Source organism: Parus major, chromosome 25LG2 (assembly GCF_001522545.3).
Source record: "Parus major isolate Abel chromosome 25LG2, Parus_major1.1, whole genome shotgun sequence".
Classification (NCBI taxonomy): Eukaryota; Metazoa; Chordata; class Aves; order Passeriformes; family Paridae; genus Parus; species Parus major.
In genome coordinates, this window is record NC_031794.1 from 522,560 (window position 1) to 545,954 (window position 23,395).

The 23,395-nt window shown below is 52.7% G+C and overlaps 1 protein-coding gene across 1 annotated transcript; it reads left to right on the forward strand.

Annotated features, from left to right (window-relative positions):
* Nucleotides 1–1,694: 1,694 nt before the first annotated feature.
* On the forward strand, nt 1,695–13,284 carry PLEKHO1 (pleckstrin homology domain containing O1). Its single transcript, XM_015650328.2, has 7 exons — nt 1,695–1,997; nt 2,795–2,941; nt 9,629–9,769; nt 10,000–10,104; nt 10,889–10,990; nt 11,296–12,065; nt 12,150–13,284. The coding sequence occupies exons 1-6, from the start codon at nt 1,971–1,973 to the stop codon at nt 12,061–12,063; spliced, it is 1,290 nt and encodes a 429-aa protein (XP_015505814.1). The 5' UTR covers nt 1,695–1,970; the 3' UTR covers nt 12,064–12,065; nt 12,150–13,284.
* The last annotated feature ends 10,111 nt before the right edge of the window (nt 13,285–23,395 follow it).

Below are 23,395 nucleotides of genomic sequence, written 5' to 3' on the forward strand. Positions count from 1 at the left end.
AAATAAACAAAGAGTTTGCTGATCTGCTCTGCAAGAAGGGGTGATTTTGGCAACTCTTGATTATGGATCTGCACAAGGAGCAGCTACAGCATCAGGGCCAGGGGTGGCAAAGAGGCTGTGTGAACATAGAGACACAAACACATCTTGGAGAGGCTTTTCATTCTGCCCACAGGGATGGCGATGGGGACAGGGATGAGGAGCTGCCCAGACCATGTCACCTGTCCCACTGGTGAGCAGCCTCCAGGGTCAGCCTCGCTGCTGCAAGTACAGCCGCCTGTTTCTGGTACAGAAATGGGAGACAGGTTCCCTCCTCTCATTCCTTCCATGTAAATTGTTGATGTTTCCAGCTCTGAATCATTGGTCACATCCTTCACAGCATGACTCACTGTTGCACTGTCAGAACAGCCCGAGGATTCCAACTGCAGCTGAATTCCTGTTCCCAGGGACGGGGAGGTGTGTGCAAGTCTGTTACCTGCTGTGGTTTCAGGGAAACTTCCCTGGCACCAGAGGACATTTGGGAAGAGCATGGGCCCTGGATCCAAAGGGCACGACAGAGCTGTCCTACTGCCACCAGCACTGTGCCATCTGGTATTGGCCATCAGCCGATACTCTGCAGGCCCTGGCCACCAAAAACAGGATGTGAGGAAGGACAAGTCCGGTTGGGAGGCAAAATGTCATTAAATAAACTGGCAGGTTCTGTGGTGTCCTGGGGATACACTGGAGGCTCTGGGCATGGCTCATCTCTCCCTCTGCCATCAGCCCTGCCTGGACCAAGCTTTGGCCACATGGGGTAAAAGGGGAAACTGAGGCACAGCGATGGCAAATCCTGGTCCTGGGCCACATGGAGTTCAGGGCTGCACAGGCACAGGACGAAAAGGCAGCCCCTGGATTTGGTGTAGAGACTGACTTGTGTCTCTGTCCCAGGTATTCTCAGGTGTCCAGTGCATCCACAGCTCATGGCAAAAATGCTGATGCTCCGAATGGGGTACAGACACTCACAGAAGCTCTGGAAACACTCCGTAATCCAAGTACATCCCTAGGACTCTGCGTGCATTAATTCCACAGCACTAGGGTGAAATTACACTTGAAATCAGGGGTGGGGGGTGTTGTCCAGTGATGGAATGGACACTGTCATTAGAAAGCTGATCCACTGATGGATGGCTCAATCTTTCTGGACAGAAATACTTTCTCCTTTCTCTGCTTTTCCCTCTAACTCACCCACTTCTGATCCATAAATCCCATCCGTGACCTCAGTCTCACTTGCAGGACATGAAGAAGACAGACAAAATAAGCCAAAATAGGGCATTTTTTTAGGAAGCTCAGTGTCTCCTCACATTTGGAAGCCATGCTCTGAATCCAGGCTGTCAGACCCTCCGTGCTGGAAGCGACCCCTTCCCACAGCCCCCTCCCCAGGAAATCTCTCAGCTCCTCTCTCCAGCGGGATTTGTTCACACTTCCGAACACCTTTAGGGGAGAGAAAACCCTCCCAGTGCCACCCGGCTGCTTTTCCCTCTCCTGGGAAGTTTCCCGGTGACCCGTGAGCCCGCCGGGAACGCGGCCGGGCCCCGCTGGGCGCAGCAGGCGCGGCACCGCCCGCCCCGCGCCCGCTGCCCCACGGCCCCGCGTCCCCGGTGAGTCAGAGACAAAGAAGAACAAGCCCCGTGGGCTGCGATTCGCGCCGTGCCGCGAACCCCGACGTCACGGGCGCGCGGCTATAGATGGAGCTCGGGAGCCCGGCGCAGCCCGGCGCAGCCCCCCGAGCTGCGGGATGGTGGCGGCGGGGGGGGACGCGGCGGCGGCGCTGGCGATGGCTCAGAGCGCCGGGCTGGGCGCCGTGTAACGGGAGAGGGCCCTGAGCCACGCGGGGCGAAGGCAGCGCGGATCGCGGGCGCAGTCCCGGGTGTCCCCCCGCGCCGGGAGCCCCTCTGCGACCCCCCGCCCCAAATCGCCTCCGAGCGCACCAAGGAACGATGAAAAAAAATAATTCTGCAAAAAGGGTGAGTAGAGAATCGGTTCTTCGCCGGGGCAGGGCGGGGTGAGGGAGGCTCCTGGATGTTTTGGGGAGGGGGGCTTGTCTCTCCGGGGCCGGTTGTTCGCTTCGCCTCTGCTCCCCCCCGCAATAAGCGCGCAGACCCCCAGGCAGACCCGAAGAGACCCAAACCTTGCGCCCGGCCCTGCTCCTGCCCCTGCCCAGCGCCCCTCCTGCCTCCCGCAGCCGCCACAGACACTGGGTGATGTAGGCAGGCAGTTTTCATCTTGGAACACAAGGAAACGATAAAATCCGGAGGCACCATCAATCCGTCGCTCTTTGCGTGTTGTGTGCTGCACCCAGCGATCCCATCGCTGCCTACGGAGACACCTCTGATAGAAACCAACAGTAGATTTCACCTCTTGCATTAATTGCACATGAAAAGCTCCAAAATGCAATTTTCATCGCGGTAAAATAACCCAGTTGGTTTAAATTCCGCCCATCCCCCTCCTGTTCCCCTTTCCATGGATAAATGCCCGTTGGATGAGGCGATAGAGACACCGGCCTGTCTTATATAACCGCGGAGGGAACCCTGCCCGCTCCTCGCAGCGTCCTCCCGGTGCTGCTACTGTCGCTTCGTGTCTGCAGCACAAAAATCCCCGTGGAGTGACCCCGGGGAAGGGACTCGGTCCCGGCGTCGGCGGAGAGAGGGGCCGGAGGCGGGGGGAGACAAAAGTTGGGCAAAGAGGGAAGGGGGAGAAAAGGAGTGTAAAACCAAGAATAATCCCGTTTTCCCCCATTTTCTTCCCTCTCGCTTTGTGTTAGGGGCACCAGGATGGAAGCCAGCAACCTGTGCAGCCAGAGAAGGTCGGCTGGGTGCGGAAATTTTGCGGAAAAGGCATTTTTAGGGAAATCTGGAAAAACCGTTATGTGGTTCTAAAGGGAGATCAGCTTTACATCTCGGAGAAGGAGGTAGGATCGGTTTCAGTTTCCTTTCCCATCCCCCCTTCCTCCCTTTGCATATGAAAGGCGCAGCCCCGGCCCTTCGCAGCGCCAGCCGGGCCCAGGAGGTTCCTCGGGGGCTTCTCCTCTCCCCGGGCTGGCGCCGGCGGGACCCGGCTGGGGTCGGGGTCGGGGTCGGCTCTGACAGCGATTTTCCCAGACAGCGCTGCTGGGCGACATTTTCCCAGCGTGGACACGCAAACGATTCACTTAGCGAGAGTTAAGCCCTCAAACCTCTTTCGGCCGCGGCGACAGCAATGCCGGCTCCCTTCTGTGCCTATCCTCTGTCCTTGAGCCCAACACTGCCTTGTTTCCACCTGCTCACTCTCTATTTGGAAATAACTCCACTCTCCCAACTGAAATCGAGCCATTTACAGGTCGATCTCTTGTATTTTTCCTCCATGTCAAGAGGAAAACGGGGAAATTTTACCCCGGATTGACATCGTGTTGTAACACGTGCCCCCTCGGCTGCCCCTCATCTCCTTGCTGGGTGCTGAGGCTTAACGTGATGTTGCCACTGGACGTAATCGGATGTGACTGTCCGGCTGAGCCAGCACCTGGCTGTCCTTGCACGCCCTCCCTGTGCTTTTTGTCTCCATCAATCCATCAGGTAGAACTCCCCAGGCCAGAGCCTCTGTCCCCTGTGACATCCCAGAGCTGCACCAGGCAGTGATGCCCACATCAGGCATGCCGGTTGCTCCAACTCAGGGACTTGGGGATAAAATCCTGTTCTCTATGGCTTTCCTCCACCTCAGTGGAGGTAATTTCCTCACAGACTGTGGTTGGTCTGCCTGGCCTGGCTCTGTCAGCACCTGGAGAGAGGAAGGGACAATTTGATTTAAGGACATGTGGACATGGCACAGGCAGAGGGTCAGGGCTTTTTATAACAGAGAAATGGCCTAAAAAGTGGACTGAATGCCCAGGTTGTGCTGAGCTGCTTGCTGGCATTCTAGAGCTTGCTCCCATCAATCTGGCTGCTCCAGAGACAAACAGGAACAGGCAATAGATGTCCAGGTAGCTACAGATCAAATCCAGCGGTGCTGGGAGCACCAGAGAGGGATGAGGCTGGAGGAGCCTGTTCTGAACAAGAAGGTTTGTGTTTCATAGGGGGAAAAACTCACAGCTGGGCCTGAGGCGGCCCCCGGGCTCCACGTGTGTGTGAGGGACCATAAATAACACGCGGCAGCCGCTGCTGAGGCTTTATATGGAAGAATCTGTGTGGCCAGCAGAGATGTGGTCACAGATGACATCTGGTGCTGGTGTGCAGAGGTGACTCCGTGCTGGCCATGGAGGTGACGTGTGCTGCCGGTGTGTGCTGACTCTGTGCCTGTAGAACAAGCCATGTCAGGGGTCTGGCATCCTGGGGGTCTCCCTGTAGGGACTCCTGAGGGGCTCCTGGGGGGTGTCCCAAGACTTCCTGCTCACAGGGTTTGATGCCAACCAGAGCACCAGCACTTAGCAAAGCCAGCACCCCTCCTGGGCGCCAGGGAAGGCCCGTGTGTAGCTCCAAGCTCTGCTCCCAGAGCACCCGCTGTTTCCTGGCAGCTCATCTCATGTTCCATGGCTGCTCCAGAGGTGGTTCTGCAGGTGAAGTGACATTCCCAGCCCTCCCCACCATCTTGGAGCAGAAAGGGTTAAATCCTAAGGTTCCTGGAAGCTCCTTGGCTCTGCCACATGCTCATTAAATGGATCCAAACCAGACATTTATTTACTTTTGTCTGAATTTCTCCATTTGGGAAGCAGGGCAATGAATCCCGTCTCCCCAAAGCCCATGGGGAAGGGGAATTGTCTGTTCCACACCGGGATCCCTCGGGAAGTATGCTGGCTGGGGCAGGTGTTGATGCTGCACAAAGAGACCGTTCTCAGAGCTCAGAGCTGAGCATGGGCTGAGGTCTGCAGTGGGGAGATTTCCAAAATTCAGACTAACAAAATGCCATCAATATTCCTCCTGGGAATTTGTGTACTTTTCCTGTTCTCTGTCTAGGACTGGGCTTGCAGGTCAGAGACCAGCTCTGGTTATTCAGTTTTGTCGGGAGAATTTGGGAATGTCTTATAGAAGCCTGGGCTTCTTCCTTACAAGTCTGTAAGGAGAGGAAATGTAATTTTGCAGCCCAGCTGATGGAAAATGCTAACAGGGTGTTTGAGTGCTGCCCTTTGAAAGCTGTGGGACTTGTCTGACACCTCCCAAAATGGGAGCTTGAGGCTCTGGCCGTGCTCACTCTGCTCCCCCACGGCTGCTGAACTCCACGAACTCACACCAAAATCCTTGGTTATTCAGCGTTTGGTCATCGGCCAGAACCAGCTCTGTAGAGATGAGGTGTAGCGGGCTGAGCTCTGCTGAGCACACTGCCACCTTCTCAGCTCACTCTTGCATTCTTTCCCCTCACTCTCCTCACGACGGTTCCTCCCCCCGGTACATTTCTGGGAATTGTTCCCTGTTCCTGACCCAGCTTTGTCCCTGCCCTGCCTGCGCCGGGGAGCAGCGGCCGAGCTGACACAGCTGGGCTCGGGCTCGGCACTTCCTCGCAGGAAGCCGGGGGCTGCCCGGCAGCTCGAGCCCGGCTGCCGAGGGCGATGAGGAAACGCTTCTCTCGAGCATTCCCTTGTTTGCTACCAAAGGCATTGGCTCAATTAGCACAAGAGCACTCGAGGAGGTGCCGCTCCTCGGTTCCAGCTCGGCACGGCCAGCGAGGGGCTGGGGGTGTGTTCGCATACTCGGTTCTCTAATGCTCCGTGGGGCGTTTGCCCTCAGTGAACGCCGCTGGACTCAGTACATTGGGATTTTGGGAAGAAATTCCTCCCTGTGAGTGTGGGGAGGCCCTGGCACAGGGTGCCCAGAGAAGCTGTGGCTGCCCCATCCCTGGAAGTGTCCAAGTCCAGGTTGGATGGGGCTTGGAGCAATCTGGGCTGGTGGAAGGTGTCCCTGCCACGTCCTGCCACCATCCCCTCAGCAGCTAAGGGCAGCGACCTGGCCACGACAAGGACTGGACAGTCCTGCTCACACCCATGTGCATCCCTGTCCCGATGACAGCCTGGCTTCAGCCAGGTCTGCAGGCAGCTCCGTCCCTTGTTGAAGTAGAGCTGCTCAGCTGGAGGAAGTGAAACTTTGGTCGCAGCCTACAAGGGGAACTGTCTGTCCCAAAACTGCCCATGTTTGGGTATTTGGCAGCACTGAGAGTCTGGAGGTTTCTGGTTACATCCTGGGCCGCACTGTGGCCTCCCAAGTGTCCTGTGGGTGCCTCACACTGGGTCTTGTGATTTTCTTTACCTTCCGCATTTTTCTGTGTCCCAGTGCAGCAGGGAATTGATCAAGCAAATTGTCACCAAAAATCCCAGACTGCTGTGACTGAGCACCTGCCTTGCCCTTCCATGCGCGGTTTGGCCCCAAAACACAGCCCTGACCTGGGTCCAGGAGGTTCAGAGTCACTGCAGGTCACAGCTTGGTGAGGAAATTCAGACTCTCATCAGTGAGACACCCAAGGGCGGTAAATTAACCCAGGTCAGAGACCCTCCCGCTGCCAGCGCGCTGCAACGAGCCTTCCTATGGGAGCAGAGTTTGGGAAGCACCAACAGCTGTGACCCTCTGGAGAAGGGATTTGGGTGCCGTGGCTGGTCTTCTGACCCATTACGTGCTCTCAGCCCCTCACATCTCAGGGCACAGGGAGTGCTGGGTGCCCCTGGGGCTAACCCAGGCGGGCGGCAGCTGTGAGGGAAGGAGTGCAAGGAATGCAGCTCCTCTCCTCGGATCCGAGCAGTGTCAGCCTTGGCACAGGCAGTGACACCCCGAGCAGGGCCAGCTGCCAGGGGTGCGGGGCTGCATGATCTCATGGCTGCAAAGAAATATTCCTTGCTGTAGGGATGGGGGATGCTTCTGATTGCTTCTCCATGCCTCAGTTCCCCTTCCCTCACCTGGCCACAGGTAGGAGCCAAGTGGAACCCCAGGGCACAGTTGTTTTGCCTGCCTCGCATGGGTACAGCCCGACAGCAATGCCAGCAGACAGCCAGGGCAGCACCTGCTGGGATTGATTCACCTTAATCCTTCTAATCCCGAGCTCCCCACAGGGCACGGAGAGCAGGACCCACCTGCCAGTGAGGCTCTGAGATCCCTTAATTCTTAAGCTTTCGGCAGCTTTGGGGAAGGAGGGACCTGCTGGAAACCTCCCAGCTAGGAATGGTTTTGCCAAAATCAACCATCAACCTCTTGCTTCCTCCTCTCCTACTGAGAAATGATACCAGAGGTCACTTCCTCCTGGGCACTGACAGGGTGCTGGGACACATTCAGCCAAATCCTCTTTGGAGAAGCCTGGAAAGTTTGATTTGGATGGCCCCTATCTCACTGAGAACATGGAGGAGGTGATACCCTGCAGGTTTGTCACCCACCTGCGACTGACACAGTGACCAGGGTTTCAGCTCTGTTGGCCTCATGGTCCCAGTAAGTCTGTGGCTCTTCAGACTGGTTTGTCCTCAGCCTCTCCCACCTCCAAGGCTGCTCTGAGCTGCCTCTCATGCCACCACCTCCCTCCTTTTGGCCTCAGGAGCCTCCCGCAAAGGACAAAAGAGCTGGCAGGTGCCTCTGGAGTTGCCTTTCACCTTCCTTCTGTCCAGTTTCTCTCTCTGCACACTGGATGCTCTGTTGCATGAACATGAGAGGGGGCTCAGCTGGCCATGCCCCATGTGAGACATCCGCTGTTTTTTCTGTGCCACCACAGCCACCTATTCCAGGCTGCTGCTGACACTCTTCCCCCAGGAATCCCCCTGTGGATGTTGCTTATTCCCAGCTTTAAGCACTTTATAATGGGTCAGACACAGGAGCAGGATCCCCTCAGTGTGTCCGAGCGCAGTGTCCCCTGGCTCATGTCATTTGCAGGTGTTTGAAGGACGAGCTGCACCTGCAGGGTGTTTGTGTGAACAAAGACACCTGCTCTGTCCTGCAGCTTCCTGGGGATACTCCTGGAGGCAGGAGATTGTGTGAGCTCTGCAGAGGAAGGGAAGGGCTGGGGAAGCCCCAGTGACCCACATGAGCAAACATCTGGAGCAAGGGCTCTGGTCTCAGCTGCAGAGCGCAGCTGGGGGTCGGAGGGGGATCGGCTTTTCCTGCTGCAAATGAGTCGGGCACAATTCAGCAGAGATTCTTGGAAAGAGGTGGATTGTAGGATGGGAGTGGGAAGAGATCAAAGCCGATTAGCAGCATGTAGGGAGGATGTGCAGCCAGACAGTCTCTGTTATCACACCCAGACACAGGGGATGTGTCACAAGCAGGAACCAGCTCGGGCCGTCAGGGATGGCAGTGCCAGTGATTGTCCTGCAGATCCTGGGGACACACTCAGGAGCACAAGGACAAAGGATAGAGGGGAGCTGCTGTCATCAGGCAAGGCCAGATGGTCAGGTTATCCATGCCCCTGGTTAGGAAGCTGGTTTAGTCACCCTCTTTGATTAAATTCTATGGAAGATTCATGGGGAGTTCCTTCACTGCTTCCTAAAACTGTGGAGGAAATGTATGAAATGGGGTGGAGTCCTTTCAGGAAATCCAAGGGCTCAGACCTCACCACCATCTGCCTTCCCAGCACCCAAGTTACACACCCTCCACTGCTGATGCCGCCTGGGATGACTGGCTGGAGTCGGATTAAGCAGATGGATGTGGATTTGAGCCTGGTGCAGAGTTTGTAATGGACATGCAAACCTGAGCTGTCTCCCACCCCAGTTTCCTAATTCCTTGTGTTTACCATGGAAGAGCAGAGCTTCCCTGCTGTTAAGAGTGGGATTGAGGATGGTGCATTAGGAGAGCAATGAAGAGGAAGGGTACGGACAGCTTTGCCATTTTCCCTTTGCTCCAAGTCTCTGAGGGACAGCACCGTCAGGGGTCAGCATCCAGAGCCCTATGTGCCCCTAGATCCCTGCCTGTCCCCCAGTGCAGCCACAGCCCCAGCGACCCTGTGCAAGCTCCATCTCTAATCTGAGCCTCAGTGACACTGATCCATCCCCATGTACCTGTCGCACTGTGGCAGAGTGTTGTGGAACAGACCTGGAAAACGGAAGATCTTGTAAAGTGGTCACTCAAGGACTCTTTAAAGGACACTGAGAGCCTCGGGACAGCCTGGCAGCCCCTGCCCGGGTGGTGGGTTCTGCCCACAGCCCCCTTGCAGGGCTGGGGCTCAGTGTCACGTCCACACTCTGGGCCCGGCCGTACTTCCCCCAGAGCCAGCTGCCAGCACAGAGTAAAAAATAGGAAGTGCTAATCCTTATTGCTCCACCTCTTGTTCTGCTGTCTGCAGAGAATAATTGTCCCCTTGAACCAGAGATGAGAGCCCACCTTCTCCTGCACCTCTCACCTCCACCCTAGCCCCCTCCCAGCACACAGGGCCCTCTCCTTGTGGCTGGAATAAATCCTGCACATTTTGAGGGCCCACAAGCAGGAATGCTGTGTCTGATCACACCTGTATGACTGTTCAGCCTGTTGCCAGTAACGCTGGGGATGGAAGAGCCACCTTAACCTGGCAAATTAACCTGGCAAAGTGTGATTTTCTTGCTATCCTTCTAAATATGCCCCTTCATTCCAGAAGAGACTAGTCAAAATCCTCCTGTTGAAATCCTGCTGGCTAGAGCAGCGGCATCTCTGTCTGACATCTGCAAAGTTCTAATTTTCTTGCTGTTTTGCAGGTGAAAGATGAAAAAACCATACAGGAAATGTTTGACCTGAGTGACTATGAGAAATGTGAAGAGCTCAGGAAGTCCAAAAGTAGAAGCAAAAAGAACCACAGCAAATTTACTCTCGCCCACTCCAGGCAGCCTGGAAACACGGTATGTGGGGCTTGCCCAGATCAGCCAGCTCAAGAGCCACTGGCTCCAGGGGTGGGTAGGGATGTGGATGGTCCTGGGCGATGCAGGGAAGAGAGGGATGTAAATGGTCCTGGGGTTTGCTGTGTGAGGCAAAGAGGGTTGGAGGCTCTGCTCTGCTTTGCCTTTTCTGTAGAGCCATAGGCCTGTCCCTGTGTGAGTTCTGGCACTGACCTGAATTCCCTCTTTTGTAGGCACCAAATCTGATCTTCCTGGCTGTGAGTCCAGAAGAGAAAGAGTCCTGGATTAATGCCCTCAACTCTGCCATCACACGTGCTAAAAACCGGATCTTGGACGAGGTGAGCAGGATTCAGGCTGAATCCCAGCTCCCGTGTCTCAGCCCAGGTGAAGGTTTGAGATTGCTGGGAACAGCCCTGTCTTAGGGACACATCCACACAAAGTGTCTCCAGCAGAACTCCTCCTGCTTTTCAAGGGGCGTGTGAAAGTCCCAGTTACACAAAGCAGCTTCTGCCAGGAAAAATAACAGGGCAGCCCCAGTTCAGCCTCCTCCTGGGGACACAGGGTGTACTTAGAACACCAGGTGGGCTGGCAGAGGCACGTCAGGGTGAGCATTCCCACAGTTTCCTTCAGTGTGAAGGAGAACCTAGCTGGAGCAGGCTGTGCCCTCGCTCCAGGCCTGACTCTCACATTAATGTTTCATGGCAACCCTTCCTCAGCTCAAACCTGTCTCAGCTCTCCCATTCACACTCAGCTTCCCACAGTGCCATGGCACTGCCAGGAGGCTCTTTGCTCTCCTGGAAGGCAGCACAGAGCCTGTAGTGAAGGAAAACCAAGGTCAGACTATGGGGGAGGCTTTTGAGCAGGAAGCAGCACAGCAGACACCAGGAGAGATGGCTTCCAGGAGAGTCTGTCACAGGAGTCTTTGCAAACAGGTTCAATTGTCAGGAATGACTGGAGCAGATGTAATCCCACCATGGCACAGAGGGCAGAGACCAGGCCAACACTGGGTCACTTCCAAGACTGGACTCCCACACCCCGTTCCCTGCCAGTCTCCTCCTGCTTACAGCTCCAGGAGCTGGGAGTGGCTGGTGTTCTGTGCTCACAGCCTGTGTCACCCTGCAGGTCACTGTGGAAGAGGACAGTTTCCTTGCCCACCCAACACGTGACAGAGCCAAGATCCAGCACTCCAGGCGCCCTCCCACGCGGGGTCACCTCATGGCTGTGGTAGGTACAATCAATCCCAGACACCTGCTTGGGTGAAATTCCCCTGCAAGTGTTCCATTTGTAAGTAAGTGCAAGGAGAGCCGGTGTTGGAGCTCCATGCTGAACTGAGAGCTGCCATAAAGACAGCTCTGGGTCATCAGCACAGCACTGTGCAAACCTTCTGGCAAAAGCTGCCCCAAGGCTCTGTCACTGAGTGAGGGAGCATTCCCGCTCCTTCTCTGTAGCGTGTATCCACAGTGCAGAGACCCTTGGAAGCAGGGGCAGCCATTCTGGTGCCAACTGAGCTCTGCTTTCTGCTCCTCCAGGCATCTACCTCAACCTCTGATGGAATGCTGACCCTCGACCTGATCCAGGAGGAAGACGCCTCTCCGGAGGATCACAGCACCTGCGAGGAGAGTTTCCGGGTGGATCTGGACAAGTCCGTGGCACACCTCACTGCTGGGCGGCGCCGCTCGGACTCGGAGAACACCAAGTCATCAGAGAAAGGGCGGACAGGGAGCCTCCCGCGACAGGAGGTGACCTCATGGGATAGAGCGGGGCAGCGCAATGACTCCTTTGACAAAGGGACCATGTACACACCACAGGTCCCCAAAAAGCTCTCGCACTCAGAAAAGAATAAATGTGCCTCCATGGAAGAAATCCTGTCCCGACGGGACTCTTCCACGCACCGGGCGGTGCTGAGGAAGGGGCTGGAGGCTCAGTTTGCCTCGGCAGAACCGGAGCAGCTGTCCCGGATACAGGAACTGGTTGCACTGAAACTGGAAAAAACTCAGGAACTGCTGACAGAGGTGAAGGGCTACGGGGAAGGCAAAAGAAAGACCAAGGACTCCAACACCAGCACCACCATCACCACCACCTCTTCTTCCTCATCATGTTCCAAGTCGGACTCTGAAAGGATCCTGCAGGAATCTGAGAGGCTGCTGGGGGAGGCTTCCTCCACCTGGAGCCAAGCTAAGAGGGTGCTGCAGGAGATCAAAGAGCTGAGGGACCTATACAAACAGTTTGAGCTGCAGCAGTCAGACTCGAAGCCCAAACAGAGCTCACAGTCGCAGTTTAGGAAGAGCATGATGTGAAGGCAAGCCTTGGGATGGGAGGGAGGGACTGGGGAGGGAAGCAATTGGGTCTTTTTTTTTTTAATTATTATTATTATTATTTACAGTGTTCAAAAGAGTGAAAAGGTGCCTGTTCTCTCCCAAATTTGCTTCTCAAAGCTTGGACCCTTCCTTTCCTCCATCGCATCCCCTGATGAATCAACCCCGTGTTCCAATAAATCAGTTGCAGTTTATACTCCTCTGTAAGAGCTCCCTTTGCACTGCAGGCCCCAGCTCCTGTCATGCTCCAAGAACAGGAGTGAGCACTGGTTCCCGGGAACTGCCCGTGTCTGCCTGGAGCACTCCATGGAGTGGAGTTGGATGAGCCCTGGCATTGCTGCTTTCATGTCTGGGCTGTGCCCCAAACTACGTCTCGTTCACTGGGACACTTGCCCTGTTCCCTTTCAGAAATAAGTGACATTAAAAGGTTAAAAAAGGTGTCCATCCCCACCACTGCTGAGAAGTCCCCAGTGTCCAGGAACTTCCCTGAAGATGTGGGAAGTCCAGGCTGGTTGCCAGCGTTACACAGGCCATTGAGGCATTTGCTGGGTGCAGCTCGCAGAGCTCTGTCCTGGCACAGTCCCCTAGAAAACTTGGGGCTGGCAGCTGTTATTTTGGGGTGCATGCAGAGCCCTCCAGAAGGGCAGCAGCAACACACTCCATATCCACCCTGACCCTGTCGGGCCATGAATGCTTCCCAGACCCCCTTGGCCCCGAGCAGTGGGAGGTAGCAGCGACGTGTCTTCCCTTCTGTGCAACCAGAGGATCAAAGCCTTGGATTCGACAGCCCACACAGGCAGCTGGGGGAGGTTTGGGCTTTTCCATTCTCATTTCTCTTTTTTTTTACATTTTCTTTGAGCTGAGCAATAGGGGTGTGTGCAGGAGCCAGACACCACAAGCCAACAGCAGTTTTGGTAGGTTTGCCTTGCCCTCTCAGGTGTCATAGTCAGCAGCAGGTTCTGCTTGGGCTGTCCAAGATCTGAATCAGCCTGGCTGGAACGAAAACTGAGCCCAGAGCAGAGCTCAGATCGTCAGCTCACGGGCTGGCTCAGCTTTCACAGCCACGAGCAGGACGTGGCTGTGTCTCACAAGTTCACTCGTGGTAACATCCAACTGTTCCTTGTTTTTTAAAAGGAAACCTAATTCTATTACCTACATGGCAAATAGTCCACAAAAATATTAAACCCACAGAATTACTTCCTGGTCATGGTTGGTGTTTTCTCTTTCCTTTCCTGGCTGTGATGATAAGATTTTTTTAAATTAAAGAAAAAAATAAAACCAAACCCCAAACCTTTCTCAATGAGTTTGGCTTAACCAGACCCCAGTGATACTTCCAGGGATGACTTTCAGTGCCTTTCCAAGTTAATGAACTGGATTGCTAAACAAAGTGTTTTGCAAGGAACCGCTGAATCTCCCTTATGACCTGCATCCCAGTTAGTGCCAGCGAGGTGCTGTATTTGTGACTCCCACACCAGCAACTCTCCTTGGATTTTGGAATGCTCACTGCCATGCTGCTCTGAGTGCAGGCCTCTGGAAAGGTCCCCACGAGCAGCACACCTGAGCAGCCCCGTCCTGCTCTCCTCAGGGAGGCCCTGAAGCTCCTAAGGGCAGTTCTGGGGCTCTTGCCTCTCTGCTCACCCCTCACAGTTTCCCCTCTCTGTTTCCCTGCTGCCTCCCGCCAGCCCCCTGCCCGGCCCCTGCCTGCGGAGGCATTCCCAAAGCCGCTGGCACGGTGCAGGGAGCCCTACGGAGCAGCAAAGCCAAGGGCAGCACAGACGCGGCTTTGTGCATCATCGCCCCCGGCCGGTGGGTCTATCCATGCGGGAATAACTCCGCACAACGGGGCTGCGCTCGCCCAGCAGTGGAGCAGCCGGCTGCCGTTCCCAGAAAGGGCCGGTATTGTCCAGCGTGGCAATTATGTTGGGTCTGGAGACAAAACACTGGATCATTACAGGAATACAGAGTGCCCTGGCCGGGCAGTGCACAGCAGAGAAGTCTGAAGCCTGATAATGGCCAAGAACTCTGGGTTCTGCCCAACTGTGCCTTGAAAACATGTAGAGAATAGGGAAAAGGGGGCTGGGAAGGGGATTTCCCATTACACTAGAGGGAGACGGGATTGGGACTGGATTCTTAAGATGTAGGCAAAGCGTCTCCTATAAAAATAGCTGCAATTTGCTCAACACATGGTGAGGAGTGGGCAAGCGTGTGCTGTGCTCGTCAGCTGGCACTCGGCTCCAGTGCCTGCACTCCCTGCCTGCTTCCCAGCACAGCCAATCCCTGGAATGCTCCCGCTCCCAGCCAAATAAGGACCGCGGGGCGAGGAACCCCGGCTGCATGCGGCACACAGAAGCCCACCCACCCTCCCCACCAAAGCGTCTTTTTTTGGTTATTTTCTCCCTGCCTGCCTCAAAAGCTTTAAGCAAACCCCCTTCTCTCTCCCTCCCTCCCTTCCTCCATCCTCTGCTTTTCCAAGGGAATAACAGAGAAACACCTTAGGATGGAATTCTTGGGAAGAAATTCCTTCCTGTGAGGGTGGGGAGGCTCTGGAACAGGGTGCCCAGAGCAGCTGTGTTGGTCCCAGCCCTGGAAGTGTTCTAGGCTAGGTTGGATGGGGCTTGGAGCAGCCTGAGATAGTGGAAGGTGCCCCTGCCCATGGCAGGGGTGGAACTGGATGAGATTTAAGGTCCCTCCCAAGACCCAAATCATTGCATGATTCCATAACTCTGTGAAACACTGGCACCCAACAGCCTGGGTAGAGAGGGCTGAAAACCCAACAAACCCCCCAAGCCACAGGGGCTGTGCTCAGACACAGCTGACCCCACCCAGAGACTTCCTGCCAAGAGAACATTTTGGGGTGCAGCCCCACAAATCAGCCCCATGTGACACAAAGTTTCACCCATTGCAGATCTGGGGACAGAGGGAGCAGCTGCAGTGTCTCTGCAGTGCTGAGAGGCCGCTGGAAAGCAGGAGGTAACCATTAAGAGGCTTTTGGTGGCTTTAAATAGAATTTACACTTGGAGGCAACTCTCACACTGCTGACAGGGCAGCAAAACTCAGGTGTAAGGCAGAAAGGGGTTCATTTTGTTCCAGTAGCAGTGGGCTCAATTACACCTAACAAAGCAGTTCACAGGAATAAAATTGTGGTAGATAAAGTCCAGTTTCTCCAGCAGTTTCCATCCTTGGAAAAAGCCCCTGAGTGGAGCAGGAACACCAGTAACTCATGGTAGAAGGTTCTCAGGCTGAGGTGGGGGTGAATAAATACAATTTTTCAACACGGCCAATGGCTCCTGCTGTGAAGAAGGATTTTCTGGAGTTACTGATGGAGAAAACTGCAGAAATTGTTTTTTTTTTTTTCTCCCAATAAGGCAAATGCTTTAAAAAGAGAAAGTAAGATTTGTGTCCAGATGTGGAAGGTGGGAAGTTATAGATCCTCCAATATCCCAACTGAATAATATGTTCAGCATGCCCTTGGAGTAAATTGCATGAGATCCCAAGGCACTCTGATATGTTATCAGAGCTGGGGGCATTCTTTCCTGTGTCAGCAGCTGTAGGTGAGCACCTGGTGCTGCAGTGATGCCACTCGCTCACACGACCCCATCCCTCATCAGCTTTTACCCCCATGAGACAATCAGTTTGGACTTTTGAAATAAAATGGGAAGTGTGGTGCTTTCTACCTTGGACTGCTGGAGGATTGAATCTTCTTCCAAGTCCCTAGAGATGATGAGACATAAAATAGTTTGACCCACATTCACAAGAATAATTATTGACTTAACAAGTTCCAACTGGGTTTTCAAATTAAAGCTCAGCAAGAACAGACCCACTTCCCTAAAAAAAGATAGAAAATGGAAAAATTCAGCGGTTTTGCATGCCAGATACACCTGTGTGCAAACGTATCCCTGGAATATGCACACGTGGAGATTTGTGCACGTTCCCTCTCTTTAGGAAGGAATTTTTTGGTGAGATACACAGTACAGTGCCTTGGACTTCTTTTCCCTAAATCCAGTTTGAGGTGTCTGAAAGTTCCTCATCAGGCTCAGAGATCCCCACACTCCTCTCCCTGAGGGGCTGGTTCAACACTGGGGATGTCTGACAGGACACCTGTTAAAGTGACACCACAGAAAAGGTGAAAGGTGCAGCTGTAGTTGTACCTATTGGAAGTGTTTCCTGAGCCTGGCCCAGGAATAGCAAATCTCTGCTTTCAGACACTGCTGATTTGTTTTACTCTATAAAATGTCCTGAGGAACTGAAAACTACAGTGACTCTTCCACTTCCTTAATTTGTAATGTGTTTAAAAATTTGTTGCTCTGTTTTGACACAAATCATACCAGCCCAGAGGCAAGAGAGGGTTTCAAAATCTTTTTAACATTTGGGAATGTTTGGGAGAGGCCAGACCAGCCAGAGTTCTAAGGACAGAGCTCAGCCCTCTCCTGACACCAGTGTCTTGGGAGTTGTGAACTGAAATGGTAATTTCTCCTTCCAAACCCCTGCCCTGGGGCTGACGGAATGGCCAGAATAAAGAGCCCATACATGTAGGACAGGAGGACAGAGGGAACCATTCAGAGCTGGAGGAATCTGTGGCTCACAGGCTGATACTGGGCAATAGGCAAAGGTCTGGCATCGACTGGAATAATGCCACAGTGGAGATGTGGACATCATTATTTAAAGGACTCTCAACAAATGGACTGAGTCATTAATGGCTTTAAACTGAAAGAGAGAAGTTTTAGATGGGGTTTTGGGAAGGAATTCTTCCCTGTGAGGGTGGGGAGGCCCTGGCACAAGTTTCCCAGAGAAGCTGTGGCTGCCCCAACTCTGAAGTGTCCAAGGGCAGGTTGGACAGGGCTTGGAGCAGCCTGGGACAGTGGAAGGTGTCCCTGCCCATGGCAGGGCATGGAACAGGATGAAGAAGAGCTGAGAGCAAGGGATCAATCTGTGTGTACCCAGTGTGCCCCTGGCACTGCCCAGGACTCTCCTTCACTCCGTTAGTTCCAGCCCATAGGCCAGCACTGGCCCAGCTCCACTCACCAGATGCCAGTGGTTTGTGCTGCACCTCACAACACTCCCTGGGTTCCTCCAGAGCAGCCTCCTGCTCTGTGCAGCCAAGTGTTTCTCCTCCCAGCCCACTTGCTGCTATATATAATTTGAGCGCTGTCTACCTTTCTGCAGACCAAGCTGGGAGTCGTGCTTCCCAGAAATCGTGAGGTGGCATTCAGAATCCTGAAGGTTCCTGGAAAAGCCTGCTCAGAATGCCTGCTCCAGCCTGCTGGTTCTCTTGTCCTTTATAGGTCACAGGGTCACTCAGGTTAGGTCTGCTGGCAGATCACAAACTGGTACGGTTCAATAAATGAGAGGTCTGGCTCATACTGCTTCATAAAAATAACATTTGGCTTCTGTATGTCAAATAGATCCTTTGGAAAACAGGTTTCTCTCTCTCCTTGCTCAAGTCAGATATTTGCCTGCTGCCATCTGCTCCCTCCTGCTTTCCAGGGAAGAGTTCACCCACCAGCTCATCATTGAGAGCAAAACCACAGACAAATCTGGCTGAATTCTTGTTCCTTCATGGGCACAGCTCACCCTTCCCATGACCTGAGTTTGTGCTGCTGCAGCATTCCTCAGGCAGCTCGTGACCTCAGTTATTCCTCAGTTCTCAAAACGTCACTGCCTGTATTTTCAGGTGTTTTAAAACCAACTTCCCTTTTTACAGTGCCATTGAAACAGCTTTCTGTCATTTTCTACTGCTCAGCATTTTGGGAATATATCATTACACAGAAAAGTTATCTCAGGGGCTCAGGGCCCAGAATTCGGGCCCTCACGAGTTATGGAATAACAGGATCAGAGTATGACAATGAATCTAGAGCCTGTGAGGCAGGAAGAATGGGGCTGGTTGTTCAAACGCCGCCTCTGCCAGGTCCTTGGGGCATGATCTGGGATGAATCACCCTGTTCTGTGCGCCCTAACCCCATGCCAAGGGTAAGTATGAGATGGCTGCGCTCAAAATAGGAAGCAGCTGCTCCTCCCTCATGATTCGCTGCAGGTGAGCTGCATCTTCCTATGTCAGGGACAGGATTCCTGCAGGAAAAAGGCTGATGCCACAGGGCAGGAGGCACATTTTCAATTAACTGATGGTGCAAGTGACAGCAAAGGAAGAATTCAGTATTCCCTGGCACAAAACATTCCCTAAGATTTTCCCACTTCATTTAAAGGGAAAATACAAACCAGCAGTGCCAATTTAGCTCCAGAGGGGAGAAGGGAGACTCCAAATGGGAACAGACCAGGTGCTTGGTACTGGGTAGAGCATTGAGGGTGCCAGGGAGGAGGGAGCAGGGTAAGGAGGGTTGTGAACATATTTACAGCCATCTGGCACCCTGAATTATCCAAACAATGAGGCTGCTGGAGCGCTCACTGAAACACAGAGAGAGAGAGGGAAGGAAGGAGTTTGTTTGGGCAGAGGATCCTGAGGGCTTCGTGCTTTCACTATATGCTTTCTGGAAATGTTTTATATCACTTATAAAATTATTTATCTTACTGGAGATACAGGGAAATGAAATCAGAAGGAAATGGAAAGGCTATTCCTTCCCGAGTTTTTCCTTCCAGTGTTCTAGAAATCAAGTCATAGGAAGGAAAAGCTATCTTGGGAAATCTTGGTTTCTTGGAAGGCAGCAAGAGGGAACAGAAATGAATCAGGAAAGTTTGTCATCACCAAACTTCCACGGTACCCAGTGCAAAGAACAGCATAAACCCACCAAGTTCAGTCAATTCCAACCACGGATTTCCTGTATTTTCTGTCTTTGATTCCTTCCCGTGCTTAACAAAATTCTTTTCACTTTTCTACCTAGAAGAACCAGAAAGGTGCCATTTTAAGGAGTCACTTGGACTCTCACGGGGGGAAGGCAGCTCAGAGACAGCCGGGCTCTGCTTCCCCCTCGCCAAAGCCCGCGCCCGTCTCTGGTCGCGTTCTGCCCTCTAGTGCTCGTTCTCCCAGAGCTTCTGCAAGCCGAGTTCACCGGGAGGATTGGGAACGCGTTCCTACGGAACAGCCGTCGGGAGCTTTCCGTGGAACTGCAATTATTGAGCTGTTTCCCTTCCCTGCTCCGCACGTGGCACAGGAGGAATCACACGGGCTCTGCAGCAGCGTGCTAGTGCCCGGCTCCCGTGCAGTGCACGCACGGGCTGACAGCAACATACATCCAACAACAGCAGCCCCGAGTGCTGCCCGCTCCCAGGCAGCCCGAACTTCGGTCCAGACCTGCTTGATTCCCAGTGGAAGCACATTTTCCACACCATTAGAAATCCAGGTGAGTTGGAGAGAGGAGAAAGAGTGATTTGAGAAGTTTACTAAAGCACTTAAGAAACTTGCATTGAGATGCACGTGAGAATTCGCAAATTTAACCAGTTTGTTTCTGTGGGCATTTGATTATTCCCATCTTCTCTGGGATTCCTCACTTTGTTCTAGGGAATATTTTTTTGCTTCTCTGGGAGTTTTCTTTGTAGTGAGAATGATTAATATTCATGCAGAAATTCTGCAGCAATTGAAGCCTCCAGCAATCCAGAGCCTCACAGCAGAGAGAGGTTAATATTGTTCCTCCTTCCATTCCTCCTGTTGCTTGCAGAGGAATGATGTGGTCCGTGCAGGGATATGAACGAGGAGGAACTGTGGATGATTGTGGGAAATAAAAGGCTCTCTCAGGAAAAAGCTCATTAATTTGTGTAGTATATTAATGTAAGAGATTTCATCAACAGCAACCTCCCCCCCCCACCCTCAGCGCTACATGACTGAGATGGAAATACCCCTCAGTAGATCATCAGAGAAAACATTCTCATCTCCACAAGTCTGTTCTTCAAGGCACACCCCAAACACAGAATTTAACACCAGAAGCTTTTGGAGCCACACGACTGCAGTGGGAGTATGGGGTGGGTGTGTATGGGAGGTGTGAGCACAGCCACCATTTGGCATTAAAAAGTCACCGCTCAATTACATTCTTAAATGACTTATGACTTGCACAAAACAGGGCAAGACTTGAATTCTCAAGGCTGATCCTACAGCTGTTGGTGTGGATCCTCCAACAGTGATGCTGATGAAAGAACAGACTAAAGATGTTTTTGGTTTCCAGGAACACAAATTATCCAATTCATTCCAGTCAGGTTTTGCTGTGACATGGGAGCTCACTCAAAACACATGGAGCGTAGAAGAAACACCACAGCACACTTTTAAGCAGAATAATTATGACTCATCATGGTGATGAAGCTGAGAGACACAGATGTGATTCTGAAATGAGTTCAGAAAGGCACTTGCTGCAGGGATGCCTTAATTTCAATATGCCATTAGCCAGGAGCTCCCTTCCAGCCTCAGATTCCTATTTAAACATGATTCCTGCATGTCCTCAACATTCCCAGGGACAGGGATGTGATCAAGCCCCTCACAAATGGCCAGAAGATACCAGTGCTTCACCAAAGCAATGCCAAGGAGCTCTGGCTGGCTGCTCCTCAGTCATTACTAGGTTATTTTATTTGAATTAACTCTAGTCTAGGAGGAAATGCCTCTCAAGCACCCTGTGTGAACATGTTTCATTCACATAGGAGAAACCAGCTCCTTTTCCAACATGAACCCACACTCTGGGGTAATTTTTTCCCTAGAACAGAATCCTCTTCTTTAATGCTTTAATGTGTCCTGTGGTTTTCTGCTGGTTTGCTGTTGTGGCCAAACATTTATTTTTGGATTCTCCTTCATTTGTGCCAATTAAATTAGAATCAGTAGGAAAGACCTTCCTTGGCTATTTTTGGGGCTCATTTTTAATTTTTTTAATGAGACACACTCAAAGCAGAAACCGTGCATACTATGAAGCATACTATGAATTGTAATTTTAAAGTTTAAAACCAGAAAAGTGTTCCCCAGGAGACCAAACTCTAACACCAGTGAGAAACCTCCCAACAGCAGTAGCAACAGGAATTTCCCTGCCCCAGGCCCTACAGAGGGACATTTTCCATGTCCTGCTTCAAGCTGCAGCTGTCCCTGACTCCTTCTGTTCTATCCCATGCATTTTGGTACCCCAGGGGAGCTGCCTTCCTGACTCTCCATTTGTGCCAGTTGATCGATGAGCAAATGGAGAACACAAGTGTGCACATCTAATGTGACAGTGCAACCCCTGGCACAACCAAGAGACTCAGAAATGGATAAAAATAATTCAAGCATCATTTTTATCTTATAAATTCAGACCTCTTCTTTGGTTGAGACCTTTGCAATGGGTATGACCAATGAAACTGGTATATTTTTAGCATATGGCAGCTCTCCTGCCAAAATCAACAACAGCTCTGTTTGCTGGAAAATGGAGCAGTTTTCATTCTGAAATTCCTCATTACTCCATCATGCAGCTCAAAGGATTTTACAGTCTTCTCCAAGGCCAAATTCCTGAATTCATGGGATTCCATGATAATGTCGGCTTCCTCATTCTCACATATAGATGAGGAAAGTTGAAAGTGAGCTGCCTGCAAGCCAGGCATTGAGAGACCCTTGGGGTTTATATCCTCGGCAGTATGATTTTTTTACATTAACTTCATTTGAGGGAGTATAAAGGGGCGAAAAGGCTAACTGGTCATTATGGAATGTGTGGGAATGGCAAGAGATAGTTCTAGTAGTTCTTGGTCACATTTCATACCAAAAAAACCCTCCCTTTTTTGGAAGTCTGACCTGTGGGAGCCCCAAACCTTCACTCCCCTGGCCCAGGCACCTGGGTCACAACAGTAACGCCAAATCCCTTCAGTACTGTGCCTGGACTGAATTAACCTGGAAATGGGCAATGGGATATAGGGATGTAGTTGAGGGCGGGGGAGATTTGCCTTGGAACCTGCACATGCCACATTGCCCTGGGAAAGCAGGAGCAATTTGGGGGTCATTAGGAACTACATGGCAGCAGGAGCTGCCTGAAAACACACACTTTGGAATTCTCTTGCTACTGGGCTTAACTGGGCAACCTGAAGAATTTTATGAGGATTTTTTTCCTGTTTTCACCCCCTGCATTTGTACCAAAGCCTGGCTGAATTTATCCTTACTTAGACGACGTTAACATCGGGATCACGGTCTGTATTTTCACTTTTTTCCTCCGCTTGGGCTCTGAACCACGTTGTTTTTCATCACCGGAATGAAGTTCACGCAACCTGAGGGGAAAAGCTTCTCCTGAAGGCTGGGCGGGGGGGAAGAGGGGGGTAGGAGAAGCTGTTTGGGGTGGAAATGGAGCATTTAGGGGCACTTTCTCCCTCACATTCGCTATGAGGGCCCTGAGGGGGCCGTGGGCGGGGCGCCGCGAGCGCGGGTGGCGGGAAGGCGGAGGGGCGGAACTGCGGCAAATCCCAGCCAATCAGCGGTGAGGTCGCGGCTCGGCCCCTGCTGCCCGCAGCTGGGGAACCCCGTGGGTCGCGGTTTCCCGCGCGCCCCCTGAGGCGGCGCCTGGGCCGGGGGAAAGCGCTCTGACCCCCGAGGAAGGAAAAGGAGGGGAAGCTGCACCACTGAGAGGGGACGATGAGGGCTGGGCCGGGAGTAAGAAGGGGCACCACAAGACAAAAGCCCCGGTTGAAGAAAGAGGAGCAGGAAGGAGCAGAACGGAGGAAGCCGCCCGCCGGCACGGCTTCCCCTCACTGCAACAAAAAGGAGGGACGAGGGGGCGGCTGTCTAGTGGGACACACCACGGGTAGCGGCCGCATCCCTCGATTCCTGCCTAATTCCATCTCGAGACGCCGGGAGCCCGGCCTTGGGTGCTGTGTAAACCGGAGGCTGGGGCAGGGAGAGCCGGTTCCACACACCTCATGACAAGCTGAGGAAGCCATTGGCCACACAGCAGGTTTTTCCTGGCTTTCAAGATTTGCCCGCACACTACTTGAGCTTTCTCCTCTCTCCTTTGCCATCAAAGTACCATGTGACAGCCTGGTTTTACCTCACTCACCTGCAGTCCCAAAAAGATGGATTTAACATGTTTAAAGTCATCCTGAACAGGGCCCACATCCAGGAGGAAATGGGTGCAGAGGGTAGAGCTGCCAGCGTGGGGCTTCAACTGGAACAGCAATTCTTACCCATCCTTTAAAACTAACTAAATAAAATATCCCAGAAAATCACCACCCATTTCTTGCCTAATTGCTCATCCAGCAGCAGAGAAGCCTGTTTGCCAAGGGCTTTCTCAAGTGCATCCAAGGGATTTTTGCCAGGAATGCTGGACTAATCCCAAGATAAAACAATGCTCTCTCCAGCTTGGGAGGAGCAGCAGGGGTTTTTTTTAAACATTGTTCTTGTGTGAGGAATATTTCAGCACCAGACTTGGCTCAGGCTGCC

Excerpts from the sequence above, each read along its gene's own strand:
- PLEKHO1 (XM_015650328.2), top strand. The coding sequence starts at position 1,971 with ATGAAAAAAAATAATTCTGCAAAAAGG. Across the intron at positions 1,998-2,794 it reads AAAATAATTCTGCAAAAAGG|GGGCACCAGGATGGAAGCCA; the intron begins GTGAGTAGAGAA and ends GCTTTGTGTTAG. Across the intron at positions 10,991-11,295 it reads GGGGTCACCTCATGGCTGTG|GCATCTACCTCAACCTCTGA; the intron begins GTAGGTACAATC and ends CTGCTCCTCCAG.